This window comes from Salmo salar, chromosome 29, assembly GCF_965601325.2.
Source record: "Salmo salar chromosome 29, fSalSal1, whole genome shotgun sequence".
NCBI classification, from domain to species: Eukaryota; Metazoa; Chordata; class Actinopteri; order Salmoniformes; family Salmonidae; genus Salmo; species Salmo salar.
Genome location: NC_138319.1, coordinates 21,209,882 through 21,236,413, shown reverse-complemented (window position 1 = coordinate 21,236,413; position 26,532 = coordinate 21,209,882). Strand labels below are relative to the sequence as shown.

Below are 26,532 nucleotides of genomic sequence, written 5' to 3'. Positions count from 1 at the left end.
GAGGAACCAGAGGAACCTGCAGAAGACCAGCCTGAGGAGATCCACTATGGCGAGGAACCAGAGGAACCTGCAGAAGACCAGCCTGAGGAGATCCACTACGGTGAGATAGACTTCTCCAAACTTCAGCTCAAAGAGACCCCAGCTGCAGCCCTGGACAGGGAACAGGGGCAGGAGAGTGAATACGCTGAAGTCAGTGTGACCGGGAGAGGGGCCCAGGAACCTCCAGTTAACGACCTAGATAGGGTTTACGCACAAGTGGATAAGAAAAGTACTTTTTAAGTATTTTTGGTATGTACAGTATGTATTGAGTATTTGTTTTCTATTGGCAGATTTTTTATTTCTAACTTTGTGCAACTCAATTATTTGCATATATGTTGAATTTTCTGGTGTGAAAAGTGCTTAACTGATTAAAAGTGTGGGTTCCACAAGCTATAGCGGATTCACCTGATTGTGCAACTGAAGGCTGTTTAAAGCCACATAAAGTCAACTATGACTGCAGTGCTTGCTCTCTTTTAGGCTCGGTTTCTGTATAAGCACTTTGTGACAACTGCTGTTGTAAAAAGGGCTCTATAAATACATTTAAATGGTTGATTGCATGAGGAGAGACACAAAATGAGCTGGAGAAAGTGGTTTGAATCAAGACAGGAAGTTGGTGAAGTAAGTGTAAATAGCCTGACTGATGATCAAATCTATTGGTCACCGTTTCCCTTTTCTTTAATACAGTTATCTTTATAATATTATATACAGCCCATGTATCTTTTTAAGAGTTATCATGTCCATTTTTATGTTGAGTGTTGATCAAAAGACACAATTAAGGCAGATTGAGGTTGTTTATTAATTGCATTGAAATAAAAACATTTAAATAACATTTCCATTGAATGTATTATTGGTCCAATATTGAACATAACGTAAACATTATATCATAATCATGCATTTTTATTGAAGACAATACAAGTTGCGAATCTTTCACCCAATGGAATTCAGTTAAAATGTTTTGGTTTCCCTGAGCCAATCAGATGTAATTCCTCCACATGTTCCAAGCCAATGGCCATTCAGTAATCTCAGTGACTAGTGAGAGGCCAGCAGTGCATTTCAAAAGATGTCGTTAATATTCTGCAAAATGTTAAAATGTATATGGATATTAAACCTTATGATAAGAGATGATTATTTGGGCTAATAGCTTGTAAACAAACTTCCAATGCCTTTGTACTTCATTGCAAGATGTCAGTAAGGCAGTACTACACATTGATTCTACTCAAATATCCATTGACAGTGAGTGGCGACTGAACTGCATTCATTAGTGATGCAGTCGCATCATATCATTGTATTGTCTTACAATTTAGAACCTTTGCTTTACATCTACCCACATATACTCAATGCAGTTTCCCCCAAGCTGCAATCAGTTTGTCAGTCACTTTTTCTTACCCCCCCACCCTACCCATCCCCACCATATTGCAACATAAGTGTAGTGTAATGTCCAATAGTCTAAACTTTCTCTCTTCGACTCATCTGGGTCTATGCCTCTCCATTCCTGACCCTGTCCTCCAGAGCCTTCAGCTCTCCCTCCACCTGTTGGGGGAGGTCGGCTCCCACCTGCTGGGTAAAGTACGCCCGCAGCTCCTGGGTCTCCTTCTCCCAGAAGGCCTTGGGCAGGTCGAAGAGGGCCCCCATGTCCACCTTGCTGCCCAGGCCCTGCAGGTTGATGGCTCCCTCCTGTGGCACCCAGCCCACCAGGCTCTTCTTTGCTGCCTCGTCCTCCCTCTCGCGGCCGCAACGCTTGAAGATCCACTCTAGCACGCGGGCATTGTCCCCGAAGCCTGGCCAGAGGAAGGAGCCCGACGTGGGGTCCTTACGGAACCAGTTGACGTGGAAGATCTTGGGCAGGTGGGTGGGGGCCTTGCGGGTCTCCATGCTGAGCCAGTGGGCCAGGTAGTCACCGAAGTTGTAGCCGAAGAAGGGGCGCATGGCGAAGGGGTCATGCATGATAACTTTGCCTGGGGAGAAGAAAATCGTTTTAATCAAAAGGTCATTGCTTTATACATTGACACTGCTGGAGAGGAATCAGGGGATATTAGCCCTAGATATGTTTTTCCTGTTCTATTCTATAATTTTACATTGCACCTTATAGACAGTTCATATTCACTTAAATTACAAACTAACAAATGTAATTCTATGACAAGCTCTTTAATGAGGTTTATGGGGTACTGTACCTTTGTACTCAGCAGCTGCTGTGGCCTCAGACCTCATAGAGGCTCCCACAAACACACCGTGACGCCAGCTAAACGACTCATACACCAGTGGGACACCTGGGAAACAGAGAGGTCAGGGGTCAGGACATAGCCAACAGTGTGACAGTGTCCCACAGTGTGACAGTGTCCCACAGTGACACACTGGGAGCAAGAACTTTAGAACATACAATTTCAAAACAGTTATAATACAGAATAATCTATTTTCCAGTTACATTAACCAAACGGTATAATTGGAACACTGGATATACCACCAGAGGCTTGCTGATTAGGAGTGTCTACTACATGAATACAATGACAATATAATATTATTCCTGTGGTATATGAGTTCCTAAACCAGTGTTTCAGTCATTGGATCAGTAGAGGCCACTCACCCTCTGGCCTCCTGCCCCCAAAGATGATGGCATCGATGGGCACGCCCTCGTCACTCTCCCACTGGGGGTCGATGATGGGACACTGGGCCGCCGGGGTACAGAACCTGGAGTTGGGGTGGGCACACGGGGCAGAGTCTCCTGTGGAAGAAGAGAAAGAATACTATTAACAGAATAAAACATTGACTGTATAGAAATTAGAGGGTACTAGTACATTAACATTTCTACATTTGATTTGATGGTATGCATATAAATAACATAGAAACATAATTAAATTGTTCTTAATGCTACTAGATTCATGGATACATGCTATGTAGTGATTTACAAAGAGTTTACTAATGGCTAACTATAAGTAGTTTATGAGCAGACATTCTACTGAAGTGTTACTGTGTACTTTCTACCCAATGACAACACAAGGACAGTGTCACACCATGTCTCCACGAGGCACTGTTAACACTGCAGTGGGTCAACTCTACCTGTCCACTGTTAACACTGCAGTGGGTCAACTCTACCTGTCCACTGTTAACACTGCAGTGGGTCAACTCTACCTGTCCACTGTTAACACTGCAGTGGGTCAACTCTACCTGTCCACTGTTAACACTGCAGTGGGTCAACTCTACCTGTCCACTGTTAACACTGCAGTGGGTCAACTCTACCTGTCCACTGTTAACACTACAGTGGGTCAACTCTACCTGTCCACTGTTAACACTACAGTGGGTCAACTCGACCTGTCCACTGTTAACACTACAGTGGGTCAACTCTACCTGTCCACCATTCTTTTTTTATTTTACCTTTGTTTAACTAGGCAAGTCAGTTATGAAAAAAATCTTATTTTCAATGACAGCCTAGGAACAGTGGGTTAACTTCCTTGTTCAGGAGCAGAACAACAGATTTTCATCTTGTCAGCTCGGGGACTCGATCTTGTAACCTTTTGGTTACTAGTCCAACGCTCTAACCACTAGGCTACCTGCAGCCCCACTACAGTGAGTCACTACACTACAGTCAACTCTACCTGCTTTCCAGGATTTGCCGTGCCAGTCGGTCAGGGAGACCCCTGCAGCAGGGGGGTCCAGTCCCTCCCACCATACCCCTCCGTTGCTGGTCTCGCCCACGTTGGTGAACACTGTGTTTTTGGCGATGGTCGCCATGGCGTGAGGGTTGGTCTTCAGGGACGTGCCAGGAGCCACGCCGAAGAAACCGTTCTCTGGGTTGATGGCCCTGAGTTTACCTGAGGAGAAAGGGACAAGGTGAGTCACAGACATACATTAATGGATTTGTTCCTTGAAGGAAGTGATGCAGTCAACTTAATCATTTCCTCTCTAAGAAAAGGAGGGGAAAGGACTTGACAAGTGGGAGTTGCTGGTTATAGTTGCAATGGGTTGTACAATTTGTCTGGCCATGAAACTAATAACTTGAGTGTGAATGCTCTAGTGTGTTACTGTTTGAGCCTTTACTAGTCTGTCACTGTCTCTACAGAAGCTCGGAGTCTCAGAGTGTGTGTTGAGTGTGCATCCCTCCCCTCACCCTGGCTGTCAAACTTCATCCAGGCGATGTCGTCTCCCACACACTCCACAGTCCAGCCAGGCAGCGCAGGCTTCATCATGGCCAGGTTGGTTTTCCCACAAGCACTTGGGAACGCCGCCGCCACGTAACGCTTCACTCCCCGAGGATTGGTGATGCCCAGGATCTAGTGGGGGAGGAGTGACAGAAAAGAGAGAACGAGAGAGAGGGAGATATTTTCAGAGAGGGTAGGTGTTGCATTGACTGGGCAGTTTCTCCGGTAATGTAGGAACATCAGAAGGGACTAACTACTCACTGCTACTGCATGAGGCACTGACTGTGTCACATACAGTATGCTCAGATTTGAATCTGGCAACCCATCTCCTGATATCGCAGGTCAGCACAGAATTCACTCTTTTACTCATTACTATGTTCCCTGTCTTCAACCCCTGTCTGCTCTTCATGTCTAAGATACAGTATTCCTGTTGGAACCCCTTCAAAAAAAGGGAATACATTCCTGTCTGTGCACTCCTATCAGGTCTCTGTTCTCACCAGCATGTGTTCGGCCAGCCAGCCCTCATCCTTGGCGATGCGCGAGGCGATCCGCAGAGCGAAGCACTTCTTGCCCAGCAGGGAGTTGCCTCCGTAGCCGCTGCCGAAAGACAGGATCTGCCTGGTGTCTGGCAGGTGGGAGATCAGCACCTTCTCTGGGTTACACGGCCACGAGTTGACCAGGGGAGCTGGGAGGAGCGGAGGAGGAGGTGGGGAGCATGGGAGGAAGATGGTGATGGAGGGGTGGATTTGAAAGCAAGGGATGGAATAGATGGAGAAAGACAAAATGAGGTGAGGCAAATGGTGAACGGAATACTGCTGAACATGTATAATTATGTAGGATACAGTTGAAGTCAGAAGTTTACATACACCTTAGCCAAATACATTTAAAATCAGTTTCACAATTCCTGACATTTCATCCTAGTAAAAATTCCCTGTCTTAGGTCAGTTAGGATCACCACTTTATTTTAAGAATGTGAAATGTCAGAATAATAGTAGAGATAATGATTTATTTCAGCTTTTATTTCTTTCATCACATTCCCAGTGGGTCAGAAGTTTACATACACTCAATTAGTATTTGGTAGCATTGCCTTTAAATTTCTTAACTTTGGTCAAACGTTTCAGGTAGCCTTCCACAAGCTTCCCACAATAAGTCATTGTCCATTTGGAAGACCCATTTGCGACCAAGCTTTAACATCCTGACTGATGTCTTGAGATGTTGCTTCAATATCTCCACATCATTTTCCATCCTCATGATGCAATCTATTTTGTGAAGTGCACCAGTCCCTCCTGCAGCAAAGATGATGCTGCCACCCCGTCCTTCACGGTTGGGATGGTGTTCTTCGGCTTCCAAGCCTCCCCCTTTTTCCTCCAAACATAATGATGGTCCTTATGGCCAAGCATTTTTATTTGTTTCATCAGACCAGAGGACATTTCTCCAAAAAAGTACAATCTTTGTCCCCATGTGCAGTTGCAAACCATAGTCTGGCTTTTTTATGGCTGTTTTGGAGCAGTAGCTTCTTCCTTGCTGAGTGGCCTTTCAGGTTATGTCGATATAGGACTCGTTTTACTGTGGATATAGATACTTTTGTACCTGTTTTCTCCAGCATCTTCACAAGGTCCTTTGCTGTTGTTCTGGGATTGATTTGCACTTCTCGCACCAAAGTACATTCATCTCTAGGAGACAGAACGCGTCTCCTTCCTGAGCGGTATGACGGCTGCGTGGTCCCATGGTGTTTATACTTGTGTACTATTGTTTGTACAGATGAACGCGGTCCTTCAGGCGTTTGGAAATTGCTTCCAAGGATGAACCAGACTTGTGGAGTTCTCCAATTTTTTTTCTGAAGTCTTTTGATTTTCCCATGATGTCAAGCAAAGAGACACTGAGTTTGAAGGTAGGCCTTGAAATACATCCACAGGTACACCTCCAATTGACTCATATGATGTCAATTAGCCTATCAGAAGCTTCTAAAGCCATGACATCATTTTCTGGAATTTTCCAAGCTGTTTAAAGGCACAGTCAATTTAGTGTTTGTAAACTTCTGACCCACTGGAATTGTGATACAGTGAATTATAAGCGAAATAATCTGTCTGTAAACAATTGTTGGAAATATTACTTGTGTCATGCACAAAGTAGATGTCCTAACCGACTTGCCAAAACTATAGTTTGTCAACAAGAAATTTGTGGAGTGGTTGAAAAACGAGTTTTAATGACTCCAACCTAAGTGTATGTAAACTTCCGACTTCGACTGTACGTGATATGCAACAATGTTGTTGTTTTCCAAGTTTATGATATAACTTACAAGATGGGGATAGAGAGAGAGTCTCTGGGCAGTGGTACCTTTCAGTGGGAGAGGTTGCCCGAGGGAGTGCTGGCAGCGCACAAACTCTGCCCCCTGTGACAGCTTGTCCATGACTGGGGTGCCCATGCGTGTCATTATGCCCATGCTGGCCACCACGTAGGGCGAGTCCGTCACCTGCACGCCAAACTTAGACAGCGGAGAGCCCACCGGGCCCATACTGAAAGGGATCACATACATGGTTCGACCTGAGGAAGAATGAGGAAATTAAGTAATTAACATTTTTATTGAGTGTTAGACATTTCCCATTACAGACAAGTCTCAGTTGGCTAGTTGAAAGCCTTGGTGTCTCAATAAAATGTTACTGTTTCAGAGATTCATTAAACCCCACACTTCATTCCTAAACTCTACCATTTGATATTTAATGACTCTTGACCCTCTTACTGTCTAAATAGTCTAATTAGTCCAAATTGGACTTCAGTAGTGTAACATTATAACACAACGTTGATAGACAACTATAACATTTGCCACTGACGCCTTAGCTAGTTATTTTAGAGGTTTAGGCCGGTTTTCTGTGAGGCAAAAATAGGCATTTAAAAAAGTGACAAACCCAATTTGAATGAAGACTGACAGTCCATTACAGACAACTGATACAGACAGCTGAAACTATAGAGAGGTTGTGTTAACCTCCCACCCTAGTCAACAGCCAGTGGAATCCCGTGGCGCGATATTCAAATACCTTAGAAATGCTATTACTTCAATTTCTCAAACATATGACTATTTTACACCATTTTAAAGACAAGACTCTCGTTAATCTAACCACACTGTCCGATTTCAAAAAGGCTTTACAACGAAAGCAAAACATTAAATTATGTCAGCAGAGTACCCAGACAGAAATAATCAGACACCCATTTTTCAAGCTAGCATATAATGTCACAAAAACCAAAACCACAGCTAAATGCAGCATTAACCTTTGATGATCTTCATCAGATGACCCTCCTAGGACATTATGTTATACAATACATGCATGTTTTGTTCAATCAAGTTCATATTTATATCAAAAACCAGCTTTTTACATTAGCATGTGACTAGCATGTGACTAGCATTCCCACCGAACACTTCCGGTGAATTTACTAAATTACTCACGATAAACGTTCACAAAAAACATAACAATTATTTTAAGAATTATAGATACAGAACTCCTTTATACAATCGCGGTGTCCGATTTTAAAATAGCTTTTCGGTGAAAGCACATTTTGCAATATTCTGAGTAGATAGCCCGGCCATCACAGGCTAGCTATTTTGACACCCACCAAGTTTGGTACTCACCAAACTCAGATTTACTATGAGAAAAATTGGATTACCTTTGCTGTTCTTCGTCAGAATGCACTCCCAGGACTTCTACTTCAATAACAAATGTTGGTTTGGTTCCAAATAATCCATAGTTATATCCAAATAGCGGCGTTTTGTTCGTGCGTTCAAGACACTATCCGAAGGGTAAAGAAGGGTGACGCGCCCGGCGCGTTTCGTGACAAAACATTTCAAAATATTCCATTACCGTACTTCGAAGCATGTCAAACGCTGTTTAAAATCAATTTTTATGCGATTTTTCTCGTAAAAAAGCGATAATATTCCGACCGGGAGTCATTGTTTTCGTTCAAAGACAGAGAAAGTAAAATGGACTCTTCACGTGCACGCACGCACCCGTCTCATTGTTCTCAGATCGACCACTTACCAAATGCGCTACTGTTTTTCAGCCAGAGACTGGAGAGTCATCATTCAACGTTCTGGCGCCTTCTGAGAGCCTATGGGAGCCGTAGAAAATGTCACGTTACAGCAGAGATCCTTTGTTTTGGATAGAGATAACAAAGAAGGCCAAGAAATGGTCAGAGAGGGCGCTTCCTGTTTGGAATCTTCTCAGGTTTTGGCCTGCCAAATGAGTTCTGTTATACTCACAGACACCATTCAAACAGTTTTAGAAACTTTAGGGTGTTTTCTATCCAAATCAAACAATTATATGCATATTCTAGTTACTGGGCAGGAGTAGTAACCAGATTAAATTGGGTACGTTTTTTATCCGGCCGTGCAAATACTGCCCCCTATCCCCAACAGGTTAAACCTCTTGTCTGAAAGCCCCAGAGTAGAACGGTGTGTACAGTACAGTACCTGCCATGCAGCCTGGGAAGCGGTCCTTCCTGGCCTTCTGGAAGTCACCCTCACTCATCCAGCTGCCCAGCTGGCTCTTAGCCCCCTCACCGGGGATGGGGATGGTGTCCCTCTGGTTCTTGGTGACGATCACCGTCTTACTCTCCACGCGAGCCACATCCTTGGGGTCTGTGCGTGCCAGCCAGCTGCCCAGAGAGAAAAGCCATAAACAGACTATTAATGATCTTGTAATTCTTTATGGCAATGAGTATAACAGGCCTGGAGTCTTTTGTTGATCTCAAGGGCCACAGTGGAAAAAGTGACCCAAGAGATTCTTTGATGTATGATTGAAATTGTTTCAGGTTAATATTACAGAGTCAGACAGATAACTTTGTTTGACAGACTTAGTACTCTAAATAACGTACATTCAATTTAAGAATTCTTCACTAACCAGAATATTTGTAATGTATTCTGCTCTACATTAACTTAGATCACTAGTGAACTTAACCTGCTTTGTGACATAAAGACCCAAATTCCTACTAAACCTGTGTAGCAGTGATCACAGCAGCACTCACCAGTTCTCATACTTCGGTAGCTTCTTCACCATGCCCTCCTTCTCCAGGCCAGCTAGGATGTGGGCCGACTCTTCTGCACTCCCCGTCACCACATACACATTGGCAGGCTTGCACTCATCCACCGCCCCCTTCACAAAGTCAGCCACCGCTGGGGGCAGAGAGGGGATCGAGGCCAGGGAGCGGACCCCCACAGATGCCCCCACGCCAACCCGTCTGTACCAAGACACAGGGAGGTAGAAGTGGGTGTGTTACAGAGGTTTACAGGGGAGGAACTGTATTCAAACATACTGTACCATACAGACATGATATTAGGTTGCTGGCTGATAGCAGCTGTAAGACGAGCAATACTATGATAATTTAGCAACTCGCAAGATGTGCCCCAAATGGATATCAAATTTAAATCTGGTGTTAAAATAGGCAACACAATAGGAACAACATTTAAATACCGGGTAGCAAGATGCACAATCAACCCCTTCAGTATGGTTTCAGGGATGCAATTCTATTGAGAGTAGATTACAGGAAAATGTGTCACTACATTCTTACTATTAGTGCTAGTATTAGAGCAATCCACAGGTAAATAATGCAATGGGGTAATCGACTAATGTAGTGTCACTGAGGAGTAGACTTGGGTTCTTCTCCAAACACATTCTTGGGAATTTTGTTTTACCTAAACCCCGGCAAGCACTGTGAATGTGTTACTTCTGAACATATTCTAGAATAACATTTCATTATCAGGTGTATGGTTAGAAACAAATAATACCCATACATGTTCACTATTATTTAATCATCTGCACGAGACAGACATCACTATGACCTAAAACTCAAATGACTTTTAAGAGGACAGGCCATCGACAGCCCTGACATATGCCTAACCAGCTTGGCTTTCCTGCTCTTCCTTGGGCTCCTTAATTATATAACTGAGTAGCAGGAAGTTGCCATTGGGATGCAAACTACAGCCAAGGGCAGTGCAACCTGAGACTTTAGCTCAGAGCTCTTTATAATGGTGGTGGCACGTAGGGGGGCTTTCTTTTGTTTGTTAACAGCACAGTGTTCACAAGCAAGGCTAAAACACAATCAGTTACAACATGTGTGAGAGCTCTGGCTAGCTGACTAGAAACACCAGGCGAGATGGTTGATGGTCTGACTTAAAGACAAGTCTGAGGAGGATTCTATGTGTGCTCAGATGCACTCTTCAATTGAAACTTTGTTAAAAAAAAATACAAAATAACTCTTTATACTGACTTGTCTAGGAACCTCTGGAGCTGGTTTGGCTTCCTCTTCGTCTCTAGGAGCTGCATCATAATTTGACTTGCATTCCAACTCATGGCTAGGTCTACTGACTAATTTGGCTAAGAATTTAAATCACACTATTCTTCCTTGGTTGCTAGGTGAAAGACAGGTTCCGGTAAAAGGGCTGACAAAGTCTGTCCCAATTGGCTGCATTGTGGGTGTCATTAAACTTCCTGTGTAAACAACGGCCATTTCTAAAGGAAGGGTTAAAGGCTGCCCAGTGTCCTAGGTGCAAACTGAGAATATAGATTGTTGTTGATGGGAAAGTGCCCAATGTCACAGGGAACAAGTATTGTTTAAACACTGTTTAACCATTTATGTGATGAGAAGTCATCTTAGATCTTCTCCAGTTTATGAAGTCTATTATAAGTAATTCATTTCTGCATGCAGTCGACCAGATGTGTGTATTGAGAAACTTCAGACTGGGAGGGAAGGAGAGAGAGACCTTTTGCCCACAAAGTACTGAGCAGGAAAAGAGAGAGCAAGCAAGAATACAAAAAATGAACCATAAGAGGAGAACTGTTAGGCTTTCCACCCTTTCCTCTGTGTAGATTGCCATTCTCAGGAACAGGTCACTGCAAGCAGACTACTGAACATCTATTGAGTACATACTGTAGGAGCTTTTGTCCTTTCATGTTGAGCCCAATTGTTAGAGTAATCACTTGAGCGTCTGTCTATAACTTAACTCACAGTAAATAAGAATTAGGGAGCCAAGAGTGAGTGGAGGTTGGTTTCTCTTTTTCCATTAAACCAGGGATCATCAACTAGATTCAGCCAAGGGGTGATTTCTTTTCTTGAGCAGATGGTCAGGGGTCCGGAACATAATTACATATCATTTGTAGACTGCAAATTGACCGCAAGAAGCCCAAACAGATATAATATTTGACTAAAATTTCATAATTTCAAACCTTGCTTACATTTCTATACATTCTCGCTATAATGCTTGGGAATTCTTGAGAACAGATTTTCAAAATGTAAATAACTTGGAGCTGATTTCCTGGTGTTTTTACAGTGTTTTATGTATGTCCAACAATGAAAATAAAAATGAATAAAATAATATATATTTTGCTCAGAAAACTTGGGGGCCAAATAAAACCACCAGTGGGCCAAATTCGGCACACATGTCGTCAGTTGGGGAACCCTGGTTTAAACTTTCTTCCTCTTTTCTTACTTTTCAAAGGTCTCCCTCTCCTCCGTTTCACCTTTGACCTTTGATAGCTTATTTCATCCTCCTGCCCTCTCTCTCTCTCTCTCTCTCTCTCTCTCTCTCTGCCGCCCCATCAGTCCTCTTTATCCATCCCCCACTTTTGACAGATTGCCATGGTAGATTTATAAGGTAAAGGGAGGACTGTGCTCAACATATAACATGTGCTCGTATGTATTGTATAAGCGCAACATGTTTCCATTTAAGGGTATGGCAAAAGTCCCAGCTTCCACTACAAGTACCATAGCAGCACTTCTGTAGAAATCTGCTTGTGTAATTTTTCAATGTAGCTCACCATACCTATGTATGATATGTTACGAATTGCATTTTATAAAAAACATTTGGGTGGTGGTATGTGCTTCAATATAAAACACTTCTTTGGGCGAATTCACTTATACCCAAGTTTTCAGTCACAATTTGCTTATACCACATAAAATGACTTGCATGATATTAATAAAAATGAAGCGTGGTTTGTTGAAATGTTGTAAGATAGGCCTAATGCACTTTTATATTCGTATGAAAGGGTTAATAGTTCCTTTTTGATAGGCTAACGTTACTTGATGAAGACATGCTGTTATAGCAACTCTGTGCTTTTGCCTTGAAACTAAAAGGTAATGAGTGTAGCCTACAGACAAGAAAATAAACCCTTTAACTGTCTGCACACACATGCTTGTGAATTGTTGCATTATTCAAGAGTGTAATATGGTTTGGTTGCATTAGATTGAACTTCACTCAACTTTCTAGAGTTTTCCCCATTAGTTAACACTATCAATGTTTCCCTTTACTGTGGGAATTGTGATCGAATCAACGCAATATTAGCCACTTTCAATGCAACATACCGAAACAAAACGAACTATACAAGATTTAGTATGCAAAACTAACTATGCAAGAGGTTTTGTTCTAGGCAAAACGCATCGGAGTAGGATTCTATTGCATTGACAGGCGACTCAGGCCCATACTCTACACAGACAAGTGTGTCAAAGCCAATCAGAGCTGCAGTAGGCCAATATATGCAAACAGACCATTGCCATATATGGATTTGTACCATTCACCAGTGGTGTAAAGTACTTAAGTACAAATACTTTAAAGTACTACTTAAGTCGTTTTTTGGGGTATTTGTACTTTACTTTACTATTTATATTTTTGCCAACTTTTACTCCACAACATTCCTAAAGAAAATAATGTACTTTTTACGCCATACATTTTTCCTGAGACCCAAAAGTACTTGTTACATTTTGAATGCTTAGCAGAACAGGAAAATGGTCCAATTCACACACTTATCAAGAGAACATCCCTGGTCACCCCTACTGCCTCTGATCTGACAGACTCACTAAACATAAATGCTTTGTTTGTAAATGATGTCGGAGTGTTGGAGAGTGCCCCTGGCTATCTGTACATTTTAAAACAAGAAAACTGTGCTGTCTGGTTTGCTTAATATAAGGAATGTGAAATTAGTTATACTTTTACTTTTGATACTTAAGTATATTTTAGCAAGTACATTTACTTTCGATACTTAAGTATATTTAAAACCAAATACTTTTAGACTTTTATTCAAGTAGTATTTTACTGGGTGACTTTCACTTAAGCCATTTTCTATTAAGGTATCTTAACTTTTACTCAAGTATGATAATTGGATACTTTTTACATCACTGCCATTCACTTTGAACTTGACTGTGTTTACAGCATGAGCGGTCGTGAGTAGATGAGCTTGTTTTAAGATAAAAGCAAGAGCTACAGTACCGTTCAAAAGTGTGGGGTCACTTAGAAATGTGCTTGTTTTTGAAAGAAAAGCAACAAAAAAATTGTCCATTAAAATAACTTCAGATTGATCAGAAATCCAGTATAGACATTGTTAATGTTGTAAATGACTATTGTAGCTGGAAACGGCTGATTTTTTATGGAATATCTACATAGGCGTACAGAGGCCCATTATCAGTAACCATCACACCTGTGTTCCAATGGCATGTTGTTTTAGCTAATCCAAGTTTATCATTTTAAAAGGCTAACTGATCATTAGAAAACCCTTTTGCAATTAAACAAAGAAATCTGTTGTCCTGATTAAAGAAGCAATAAAACTGGCCTTCTTAAACTAGTTGAGTATCTGGAGCATCAGCATTTGTGGGTTTGATTACAGGCTCAAAATGGCCAGAAACAAAGACCTTTCTTCTGAAACTCGTGAGTCTATTTTTGTTCTGAGAAATGAAGGCTATTCCATGCGAGAAATTGGCAAGAAACTGAAGATCTCGTACAACGCTGTGTACTACTCCCATTACAGAACAGCGCAAACTGGCTCTAACCAGAATATAAAGAGGAGTGGGAGGCCCCGGTGCACAACTGAGCAAGAGGACAAGTACATTAGAGTGTCTGGTTTGAGAAACAGACGCCTCACAAGTCCTCAACTGGCAGCTTCATTACATTTCTTGCATGGAATAGCCTGTAGATATTCCATTAAAAATCAGCCGTTTCCAGCTACAATAGTAATTTACAACATTAACAATGTCTACACTGGATTTCTGATCAATTTGATGTTAATTTAATGGACCAAACAAGTGCTTTTCTTTCAAAAACAAGGACATTTCTAAGTGACCCCAAACTTTTCAACGGTAGTGTACATGTTGCGACTTGTGCACATTTGTACATTTCCTTTGCTAGTTAGTGAGTTATTAGCCCAGTTATAGCTAATTTGTAGTCAGCAATGGCACAAAACATGAGCACAAAACATGTGCATTTCTTGACATCTTTGAAAAGCGAGTCAGGTAAAGAGCTTTTTTTGTCTTAAAGGGGCAGTGTTGTATTTTGAGACAGGCTAAAATAAGCTAAGTAGCCAATAGGCAGAGGGTAGCATAATTTGGATGATTCTCTGTAATAATGGTATGAGAATATTTATGCATTTTATTTTGAAACAATATTTTCAGTCACATCCTTGTCTGAATGACAAGTGGATAAACAAGTTAATGTCACGCCCTGCATGTTTTTTCAAAATTCGCATGGAATGTAGGCCTACATTGAACACCACGCATTGGCCGGCTCTGTAGGCTGAACGATAGAACAACTATTTCCATGTTAAAATGTTATGGGACGCATTTTCTCCATAGTTTTTTATGGTAGGCCACTCTGGTAGGCCTACATTATGATCAAATAGCCACAGTAGCCTACTTGAACACTGTTAAAAATTACTTAAAGCGGGTACAGCCTCAGTGTTCACAGTAAATGTGCCCCGGAAGTTACACAGAATTCTCACAACGTTCAAGTTTGCACTCAGCAGAACGGAAGTTTGTTCAGTGACAACAACAACAAAAAAGAGGGAACATTGCTTGTGACTACTGTGATATTTACAGTCAATTTGAGCTGTGGACCAAGAATGTTGCTTTGCCAGCGAAAACTAAAGGTAAGGCAAGGATGTAATGTGAATTGAAAAGTAGAATTATCTTTAGCCACCACGCTCCTCAGACTCTCCTTCAGATCTCGTAGTGGGAATAGGGCCTAGTCAGGGAGAAATGCGAGAACAAAGATAGCCATGAAAATGTATAATTTCTCAACCCCTGTGGCCCTCTCTTTGGGTTCCAGCTGGGCTTTGCTTAGTCTCATTTCCACAAGGACAATGCAACACACCTCCAAAAATGTAGACCAATCACTGTGCACCACACACAGTCACACCCACACTCCCCCCAAATTGAATGTTAATAACTTGGTCCATAGTGCATTTTCAGGAACTGAGCAGAAATGCACATATCACATGCAACCTACATACAGAAAAACATATTTCATAACACATAGACATGCAGAAGTAAGGCATTGAAACTTCTATGTCAGGCGGCTACACAAATCCTGACAATCTCGAATTCACTATGATGCTGTTTCAACACACACACACACACACACATAGAACCCTCTCAAGTTTGTAAGACTGACAGTGTCATGCAGTTCACTCTGAAAAGTAAGGCAAGATGCACTCAAGACTGCTCACATACTTGTTAGTCTCTGTGTGACGTCACCAAACAGCCTAGAGAAAGAGTGGTGAAGAGAAAGTGGAATGACAGAGATTCAAAGCAATAGGATCTTGAAATTCTGTCCGTCATTTTCTATCTCAGAGGCGAACAACTTTTGAAATCTGTCCGGTCAGGTTTGTGTACCGCCAAATCGGTCAGACACAAACCAAGACGCACAAAGTTGTGTGTGCTGTGCTATATGTCTGTGGCATTTTCTATTAAGATCTTTCTTTATAGTTCAGTGACATTGGGGTCATTCCATGTCATTTCAGCAAGCCATTACACCCACCATCTCAGATTGTTTTGAAATCATTTCTGCAGTTAGAAACAGATAAGATTAGCATTCCTGAACCATTATTTTGTTGAAATTTAATTTGATTTATGAGAAATAAACTATTTGATGGCACTCAAATTGTACCTTTGAATTTATAGGATTCACATAATATTCAACAAATTATAGTACCCAACATCTGATTTGGACCAAACTTAATCCTACCATTGAGTAAGACATGAGGAATCCAATAAAATGGTCAAAAGCCTGAGATCTGAGATGGTGTGTGTCGAAATCCTCTTTCTTGTGCTTTTTGAGGTGGAATGACTACTCATTGGCTAGCTTGGACTTATTCTTTCCTCTGATCATTTTAAAACAAGACTGTCAATTTAACAACAATTGACAATCAAGTTGGAGATGAATGGCAGTGCCTTGCATAGTCTTCAATATGACTTTCCATTCAACAATGAGGATATTTAATCCTAACTTTACGGAGATGTAATCTCTAGTTTATGTGTCCTTAACATTTGGTTACAATGCATCTTTGATATTCCCTGAGTTTTCCATCATAAATGTATACCCTATCATCATAAGGATGTTTACATAGGATTGCTGCCAACAGCCATATCATGAGCGAAATTGAGATAACTGGTAAAAGTATCCTATCCACTATAGTGATATTACTAATTCATGACAACTCATTTTATACCATCATCACCATTTAATAATTTGCCTACTGCAGTTGCAACATTTTAAATGTAGCAAGGCTGGGAACAGTTCAAATAGACATCGAATACACTATGTACAGCATACTGTGCCATGGTTAGTCAATACGGAAATAATAAGTTTCAAATTGCAATATGCTAGATACTCACCTTCTGATAACTCCAAGCAAAAGACACGACATCTTGTAAAATATGAAAATTAAATAGATATCTTTACAAAAAGAGGAGAGACGTGTGCGCTTTAGGACCAGCCACAACTCATATCGTATTGGCCTATGAAAAATAACTCCTATGTTGAGGTAACCTGGTGTAGGCTAATGAGCAACGAGAGAACCTTGTACTTTGCAACACGTGTAACTTATCGGAGAGGCATACGCCTTGATCCAGGTTCTGCGCTTCGTTGTCCAAACAGCAGCCTATTGACGATGCCTGATAACTTCAATGCAAACAAATAGCCTACCGATTGCATATATACACCAAGCTAAATGTATATTTCTTTCGTCAAGTAATCCAGCAGTAGTCTTGGCTATTGATAACGCTGTCCGTTCAGCAAAGGTTAGGCTATTAAACAGGACTGTCTGAAAACAAATAGGTCTGAGTGGTGTCTCTCATGTTAAACTTGTTTGTTTTCTATAACACTGCAAACAGGAAAAACAAAGTAGATCATTTCATACAACTATCTTATCCTGTCCCTGCTCCTACTGTACATATCCACTGTTTACAGCCCATGCAACAAAAACGCCTCTACCGGCTGATGCAAGTTCTGACGTTTCTGTATCAGCCAAGACAGAACAGCCACCGTGGTGACTGGCACGTACGGCATATGGATGGAGAATCAAATGTTTTGGAAGATAGTTGTCCACTTTTGGGTTGTGCTCGAAAGGGACGTGAAGAGTCAGCTGAATAAATGCAAAGTCGTTGAAAAAGTAGTACAGCGGAAGGATGTCTCATAATGACAACTGGCTATTGAAATTCTCTTGACCCAGATGGTCTAGATGCGGGCAATCCAAAAGTGTTATTTATAATGGGCATAAAATAGTAGGCATAACTGCGTTATTACACCCGCGACATATCCAGTGCTTAGGTTTAGCAGGATTCTGTCCGAACAGGATCATCCACCTCTCTGTTTTGGCCTGTTTCGTTCCGGAACCGGTACCTCTCGTGGCATGAAAAATTATTGTAACTTTTTGCAACGTAAAGTAGATTATAATAAACGCGATCAAAGTTCATTCGAGTTGCCTCTTCGTTAACCCCCCCTCAATAAAGAATGTATTGAAAAAAATGGCTAGCTGTGGAGAGTAACCCAATAACACCGTAAGGCCTGCAGTCAAAACGCGCGGAAAATATCTCAGTGAACAAACAGCATGCAGAAAAAACAGGCCTTTCGCAATGTTTCAAATAGTCTACAATCGCGGGAAAACTCAGGTTGGAAAGCATATGGCTCCTGCTGAGAAGACTCTCAGTCTAATCTGTCAATTGTAGGTTACCAAAACAGTTGACCAACTTCCAAATATTGTTTTACAAAGTAAAACAAGAGAGAGGGAGAGTGTAAGAGGAGTGTGGCGCAGAACGGAGCACATATGCCGTCACTAGGCAGTGAGATGTGCATCATTGGGTGAGTCAGTGAAACTAGAAAGCATTTTTAGGATTATAATTTCCTCCTTATATTGTAGCATTTAATACGTCTCCACACACATAGGCTATTGATGGATTCAAGACAGGGTCGTTTTCATTGAGCTCAGTTTGTCAGTGTCAAAGTAGCCTGTCATTTACGATCATGCAGTATTATGGTGCTTTCAGGACAACTGGTTGGAAAGTCGGAGCTCTAGAAAGAGGCCAGAGTTCCCCACTTGGAATTCCGAGTTGGATGACCGTTCAAAATCAATTTTCCCAGTTAGGATATTTCCCAGTCGTCTTGAACGCAGTAAAATCAGAAGTTGGAGATTTCACAGCTCCGAGTTCCCAGTTGTTTTGCCAGCATTAAAACAAGATTATGCCGAAGTCTTCAGTCATGTAAAATGACGTAGAATTGCATGAAATGCGTTTATAAAAGACCAAACATTTCCCGGACCCTAGGTCACAGAAAAGGTTTCAACTACGCAAATGTCATGATGTGCATGCAATGATTTAGTATAACGGTTCCGGTACCTCAGAGCTCCCAATGTCATCCCCCTCTCACGCTCACTTTTTGTTCCAGCAACAAACCGATTTACAAATGAAGCACAGCATATGCCAACCTGTAAGATACATGGGCCTAACAAATTACCTAGGCTATGCCATCATGATTGACACCTGAGTTATGGACAGATAACGCCATAACCAATCTTTTTTGTTATTGTTAACCTTTAATTTCAGCAGGGGGTCATGCGGAGACCACGGTCTCTTTAGCAGATGAGCCCTGCATGAACACATCAATAAACAACAATTACACTATACATGAAAAACAAAACACGAAAAGCAAAACACAATCATATGAAATAAACATATTCTTCAGTAAAAAGGCCCTCTAACATCCACCGGAATTACCCTAGAGGCACCAACTTTAAGGACTTTAGGAGATCGTTCCCCATGAGGCGCAAAAAAACTTCAAGCAGATTTACCTAACTCGGTGGAGATTGAAGGGATCTCCAGGGTTAGCGATCCCTGAGTCCGGGTCTGGTAATTTATACATCTGAAGGTTAACAATGAGGTACTGTAAGGTATGGTGGAAGTTTATGCAAGAGGGCTTTATTAACCTAGGGCGTTATAGACAAAAAGAGCGCAGTGCATCGATCTACGAGACTTCAATGAGGGCCAGCCTACTTTCTGTTACAAAATGCAATGATGTGTACTGAGCCTATTGCCCATAATAAAGAGCAATGCGCTATGATAAACCGCGTCCAATGGTTTCAATACAGTGGCAGCTGCATTCAAATAGACCAGGGGTCCCAAATTACATTCAGCTGTCTGCCGATTTTTCCTTAAGGCCAGAACATACACTACCGTTCAAAAGTTTGGGGTCACTTAGAAATGTCCTTGTTTCTGAAAGAAAATACAATTTTTTGTCTATTAAAATAACATAAAATGTATCAGAAATACAGTGTAGACATTGTTAATGTTGTAAATTACTATTGTAGCTGGAAACAGCAGCTTTTTTATGGAATATCTACATAGGCGTACAGATTCCCATTATCAGCAACCATCACTCCTGTGTTCCAATGGCACCTTGTGTTAGCTAATCCAAGTTTATCATTTTAAAAGGCTAATTGATCATTAGAAACCCTTTTGCAATTCTGAGCACTGATGGAGGGATTGTGCGTTCCTGGTGTAACTTGGGCAGTTGTTGTTGCCATCCTGTAACTGTCCCGCAGGTGTGATGTTCGGATGTACCGATCCTGTGCAGGTGTTGTTACACGTGGTCTGCCACTGCGAGGACGATCAGCTGTCTGTCCTGTCTCCCTGTAGCACTGTCTTAGGCGTCTCACAGTACGGACATTGCATTTTATTACCCTAGCCACATCTGCAGTCCTCATGCCTCCTTGCAGCATGCCTAAGGCACGTTCACACAGATAAGCAGGGACCCTGGGCATCTTTCTTTTGGTGTTTTTCAGTCAGTAGAAAGGCCTCTTTAGTGTCCTAAGTTTTCATAACTGTGACCTTAATTGCCTACCGTCTGTAAGCTGTTAGTGTCTTAACGACCGTTCCACAGGTGCATGTTCATTAATTGTTTATGGCTCATTGAACAAGCATGGTGAAACAGTGTTTAAACCCTTTACAATGAAGATCTGTGAAGTTATTTGGATTTTTACGAATTATCTTTGAAAGACAGGGTTTTGAAAAAGGGACGTTTCTTTTTTTTCTGAGTTTAGTATTTGACATAACAGAATAATTTCAAACTTTGATTAATCTGTATTTAACTAGTCAAGTCAGTTAAGAACAAATTCTTATTTTCAATGACGGCCTAGGAACAGTGGGTTAACTGCCTTGTTCAGGGGAAGAACGACAACTTTTCACCTTGTCAGCTCGGGGATGCGATCTTGCAACCTTTCAGTTACTAGACCAACGCTCTAACCACTAGGCTACCTGCCGCCCCAGATTGGGATAAGAAGTCACATGTGCCCCTATTTATGCATGGGAATACTTGGGAAAATCACTTTGAGCTGTATTCCTGGTGATTTTAGTCTTATGTCCAACAATGAAAACTATTTGAAATAATTTTGTTCAAAAACTATCTCAAACCCTATTTTTATCCCCAATAAGACTTGAGGCTGTAATCTCACTCAAAGGTGCTTCAACAAAGTACTGAGTAAAGGGTCTGAATACTTATGTAAATGTGATATTTCAGTTTCTTATTAAATTAGCAAACATTTCTAAAATCCTGTTATTGCTTTGTCATCATGGGGTATTGTGTGTAGAGTGATGAGGGGGGAAAAACATTTAATCCATTTTAAAATAAGGCTGTAATCTAACAAAATGTGGAAAAAGTCAAGGGGTCTGAATACTTTCCGAAGGCACTGTACATGAGATTCATCTTCAGGTAATTTCTATCCGTTATACCATTATGTTTTTTTTTCTTTTTCAAAGTGTAGTAGGCCTGAACTGCAACCAGTTCTGTCCACAAAAGTATTGTCTCCTTTTTCAGAATCTGCAATGCATTGTCTGAGAATGATGCAAATTGCACATTTCCTGTTAATGTTTCCAAGTTAGAGACAGAAGGAGATAGGAAAACATGAAGGGGGAGGGGACATTGTATGGACAAAGAGAGAGAGACTGACAGGTGGGTAGACAGGGGTCAAAGTAAGAAAATTCCACAGTGCCTCTGGTTAAACTTCAGCCTGTAAACAGTGAAATGGCCTGCAGAATCAGCAGCCATATGCTTTTCAGGCACGTGGAGAACACCACGCACATTTTGAATTAATGCACTCACTCAACCGCCTACAGATGCAGTCCTCAGTTATCAAAGAGAACATTCAGAAATGCTGCTGCTGGCAAAAAAAAGGCATTTGAAGCTCAAGTAATGGTTGCAGTGTGGGCTAATACACTCCTCTTATCTTACATTGAGAGTCCATGAGCGAGGCCTAAAGAGGCCCATCATAGGAGGTTACATGTAGGCTGATATGGGATCAACAACTGCAACAAGTAAAGTCTCAACCAGACCCTGGTCAGGCCAAGGAATGTCTGTTGTTCATTTGTTTGCATTCTCAAATCAGGTCACAGAACCAGGAAAGAAACTCAAATGTCATCTTCAAATACACATTCAAAGAGAGAAGGCAGAGAATGCTATTATGAATCTGGTTTGGTTGAAATATTTTTTTAATGTTTGCCTTTTGTTTTGAACCAAAAGGAAAACTATTGGGCTGAGAATCAAACAATAATTCTTGATGCTTGTACTTTCATAACGTGACTAATGTGTCAATAATTAAACTTGATTCAGAATTGCATTTTTTGTTTGAAGGTATACTATTTCATTGAACACGTTTATGGTACAGAACACAACTTATATTAACATGTCAGTCAACCTTTGCCACTCCCCTTTGTTTCTCTCCTAAATGCTCCCCTCCCCTTTCTCATCTGTCATCCATTGAGGAAAGACCTTTGGTCAGTATATTTCGCAATTAGGCAAAAGTGAAAAACAACTCAAGTTTGAATCACTCACTCAATCACATCAATCAATAATTAATGGTTTCGCAAACACTTCAAGGTGACTTTTGCCCTTTGGATTAAATGCATCACAAAGTCTAACAAAATGTTCTGGCCCAGGAAAGGAGAGGAAAGGAGATACACTGAGTGGACAGAACATTAGGAACACCTGCTATTTCAATGACAGAGTAACCAGGTGAAAGCTATGATCCCTTATTGATGTCACTTGTTAAATCCACTTCAATCAGTGTAGATGAAGGGGAGGAGACAGGTTAAAAAAGTATTTTTAAGCCTTGAGACAATTGAGACATGGATTGTATATGTGTGGCATTCAGAGGGTGAATGGGTAAGACAAAATACTTAAATGTCTTTGAACAGGGTATGGTAGTAGGTGCCAGGCGCATCGGTTTGACTATGTCAAGAACTGCAACGCTGCTGGCTTTTTCACACTCACCAGTTTCCCGTGTGTATTAAGAATGGGCCACCACCCAAAGGACATCCAGCCAACTTGACACAGTTATTATTATTTATTTGACTAGGCAAGAACAAATTCTTATTTTACAATGACGGCCAACCCCGACCAAATCCTCCCCTTACCTGGTCGACACTGGGCCAATTGTGCGCCGCCCTATGGGACTCCCAATCACAGCCAGTTGTGATACAGCACAGGATCAAACCAGGGTCTGTAGTGATGCCTCTAGCACTGAGATGCAGTGCCTTAGACCGCTGCGCCACTCGGAGCCTCGGAATGTGGGAAGCATTGGAGTCAACATGGGCCAGCATCCCTTTGGAATGATTTTGACACCTTGTAGAGCCCATGCCCCAACGAATTGAGGCTGTTCTGAGGTCAAAAGGGGGTGCAACTCAATATTAGGAAGGTGTTCCTAATGTTTTGTACACTCAGTGTAGACGTTAAGTACATAACCAAGAGAAAATTCAAGACATTTTCAAGGAATTTCCTTGTGTGCTTGTAATGGTTTGCATCTTTCTCCTTGGACTGAAATTGATTATGAATGTCAGCCAAATTAGATAATTCCATCATTGCAACACACCATAGCAAAACAAGGACCCTCAGCCAATACAGTCCTATATGATAAGTAACTAAACTGCTGATGCTTTATTGGAGGCCTGGAGCAGAGAGGGGGTCGTAATCACTGTTGCCTGGTATACATTTCTGGTCTTGTCTCATCGTTCTGTAGGGTAAATACTGGATGTCTGCAAAACTGATATGCTCCCACAAACATGTTTGAATACACTCTTAGAAAAAATGGTTCCGAAAGGGTTCTTCAGCTGTCCCCATAGGAGAACCCTTTTAGGTTCAATGTAGAACTCTCAGTGAAAAGGGTTGTACAAGGAACCCAAACGGGTTCTACCTGAAACCAAAAAGGTTTCTCCAAGGTGTTCTCCTATGTGGACAGCCTCATAACCCTTTTAGGTTCTAGATAACACTTTTTTGTCAATAACAATTGTAGCTACACTCTTAGAAAAAAAGGTTCTGGAAAAGTGGTTCTATGTTGCTTCATATATGGTACCCTTGGGTTCCTTAAAGGGTTCTATATGGAACCAATTTCAGTTCTAGAACCGTAAGGGGTGCCATATATGAAGCAAACATAGAACCCTTTTTTATAACCATCTCAAAGATGTTCCTAGAGCACAACTACTGAGCAAGCCCAGAAGCCCTAGAGCTAGACCCTCCATTCAACTGATCACTACCTACACCCTGCAAAGTCCAGAACTACTAGGCATCATCAAAAACATTGGGATATTCTACGCTCAGACCCAGCACTAGGTAATACATTTCAGCAGCCTCCAGCAGTGCTTACTGTAGAGCTAAAAACATTAAATACAGTGCAGCCTGGTTTCAGAGCATTTCTTATTATTCTGTACATAAATCCAAGACACTCCATTTAAGATTTTAGCTAATTAGCAACTTTTCAGCTACTTACTACTTTTTAGGTACTTTGCCACTACTTAGCATGTTAGCTAACCCTTCCCCTAACCCTTTTAGCTAACGTTTCCCCTAACCCTAACCTTAACCTAATTCCTAAACTTAACCCTAACCCCTAACTCCTAGCCTAGCTAGCGCTAACGTTAGCCACCTAGCTAGAATTCGTAACATATCCTACATTTTGAAAATACGTAACATATACTGAACAAAAATATAAACGCAACATTTAAAGTGTTGGTCCCATGTTTCATGAGCTGAAATTAAAGGTCTCAGACATTTTCCATATCCACAAAAAGCATTTTTTCTCTCAAATGTTGTGCACACATTTGTTTACATCCCTGTTAGTAAGCATTTATCCTTTGCCAAGATAATCCATCCATCTGACATATCAAGAAGCTGATTAAACACAGGTGCACCTTGTGCTGGGGACAATAAAAGGCCACTCTAAAATGGGACGTTTGTCACACAACACGCCACAGATGTCTCAACTTTTGAAGGAGCGTGCAATTGGCATGCTGACTGCTGGAATGTCCACCAGAGCTGTTGCCAGATAATTGAATGTTAATTTCTTTACCATAAGCCACCTCCAATGTTGTTTTAGAGAATTTGGCAGTACGTTCAAGTGGCCTCACAACTGCAGACCAAGTGTAACCATGCCAGTCCAGGATCTCCACATCTGTCTTCTTCACCTGTTGGATCGTCTGAGACCAGCCACCCGAACAGCTGATGAAACTGTGGGTTTGCACAACTGAAGAATTTCTGCACAAACTGTCAGAAACCATCTCAAGTAAGCTCATCTGCGTGCTCATCGTCCTCACCACGTTCTTGACCTGACTGCAAGACCGTAGTGTCTGTGACCAACAGATGCCTATCTGTATTCCCAGTCATGTGAAATCCATAGCTTAGAACCTAATTAATTTATTTAAATTGACTGACTTACTGATATGAACAGTAACTCTGTAAAATATTTGAAATTGTTGCATGTTGAGTTTATATTTTTGTTCAGTGTATAATACTAATTGTAATTTGTAACATATCATATGAAATGGGTGATGGACATCCACAAATTAATACATACCATACGAAACGTAACATATACTAAATGGACAGGCACGGATTTACGTACAGAGTAATACGAAATGCTCTGAGACCAGGTTGGACAGTGTCGTCAGATCCAATGTCAGCCAAAGCACAAACAAGACCAGGTTCCTGCTTATCCACCCTGGCAATTGTGGCAATTGTACCCAATGCCAGTACACCAAATGTATGAAAAGTTTCTCGCACTGGTGGAAAAAGTACCCAAAAGTCATAGTTGAATAAAAGTAATAGAAAGTTACTCAAGTAAAATGAAAGTCACTCAGTAAAATACTACTTGAGTAAAAGTCTGAAAGTATTTGGCTTAAAATAGACTTAAGTATCAAAAGTAAATGTAATTGCTAAAATATACAGTTGAAGTCGGAAGTTTACATACACTTAGATTGGAGTCATTAACTCTTTTTCAACCACAAATTTCTTGTTAACAAACTATAGTTTTGGCAAGTTGGTTAGGACATCTACTTTGTGCATGACAAAAGTCATTTTTCCAACAATTGTTTACAGACAGATTATTTCACTTATAATTCACTGTATCACAATTCCAGTGGGTCAGAAGTTTACATACACTAAGTTGACTGTGCCTTTAAACAGCTTGGAAAATTCCAGAAAATTATGTCATGGCTTTAGAAGCTTCTGATAGGCTAATTGACATAATTTGAGTCAATTGGAGGTGTACCTGTGGATGTATTTCAAGGCCTACCTTCAAACTCAGTGCCTCTTTGCTTGACATCATGGGAAAATCTAAAGAAATCAGCCATGACCTCAGAAAAAAAATTGGAGACCTCCACAAGTCTGGTTCATCCTTGGGAGCAATTTCCAAACGCCTGAAGGTACCATGTTCCTCTGTACAAACAATAGTACGCAAGTATAAACACCATGGAACCACGCAGCCGTCATACCGCTCAGGAAGGAGACGCATTCTATCTCCTAGAGATGAATGTATTTTGGTGCGAAAAGTGCAAATCAATCCCAGAACAACAGCAAAGGACCTTGTGAAGATGCCGGAGGAAACAGGTACAAAAGTATCTATATCCACAGTAAAACGAGTCCTATATCAACATAACCTGAAAGGCCGCTCGGCAAGGAAAAAGCCACTGCTCCAAAACAGCCATAAAAAAGCCAGACTACGGTTTGCAACTGCACATGGGGACAAAGATTGTACTTTTTGGAGAAATGTCCTCTGGTCTGATGAAACAAAAATAG

At 41.3% G+C, this 26,532-nt stretch overlaps 1 protein-coding gene across 2 annotated transcripts; it reads right to left on the bottom strand.

The window, feature by feature from the left end:
• Nucleotides 1-816: 816 nt before the first annotated feature.
• On the bottom strand, nucleotides 817-19,413 carry LOC106590260 (phosphoenolpyruvate carboxykinase 2 (mitochondrial)). 2 transcript variants are annotated; one of them, XM_014181075.3, is made up of 10 exons: nucleotides 19,268-19,413; nucleotides 9,189-9,401; nucleotides 8,635-8,819; nucleotides 6,510-6,716; nucleotides 4,670-4,857; nucleotides 4,142-4,304; nucleotides 3,630-3,845; nucleotides 2,621-2,758; nucleotides 2,211-2,306; nucleotides 817-1,994 (listed from the first exon to the last, which is right to left on the bottom strand). In XM_014181075.3, the coding sequence occupies exons 1-10, from the start codon at nucleotides 19,336-19,338 to the stop codon at nucleotides 1,516-1,518; spliced, it is 1,956 nt and encodes a 651-aa protein (XP_014036550.3). In that variant the 5' UTR covers nucleotides 19,339-19,413; the 3' UTR covers nucleotides 817-1,515. The 2 variants fall into 2 exon arrangements, with proteins under 2 accessions (XP_014036550.3, XP_014036551.3); XM_014181076.3 differs by lacking the exon at nucleotides 19,268-19,413 and adding an exon at nucleotides 16,818-17,407.
• Between the last annotated feature and the right edge of the window lie 7,119 nt (nucleotides 19,414-26,532).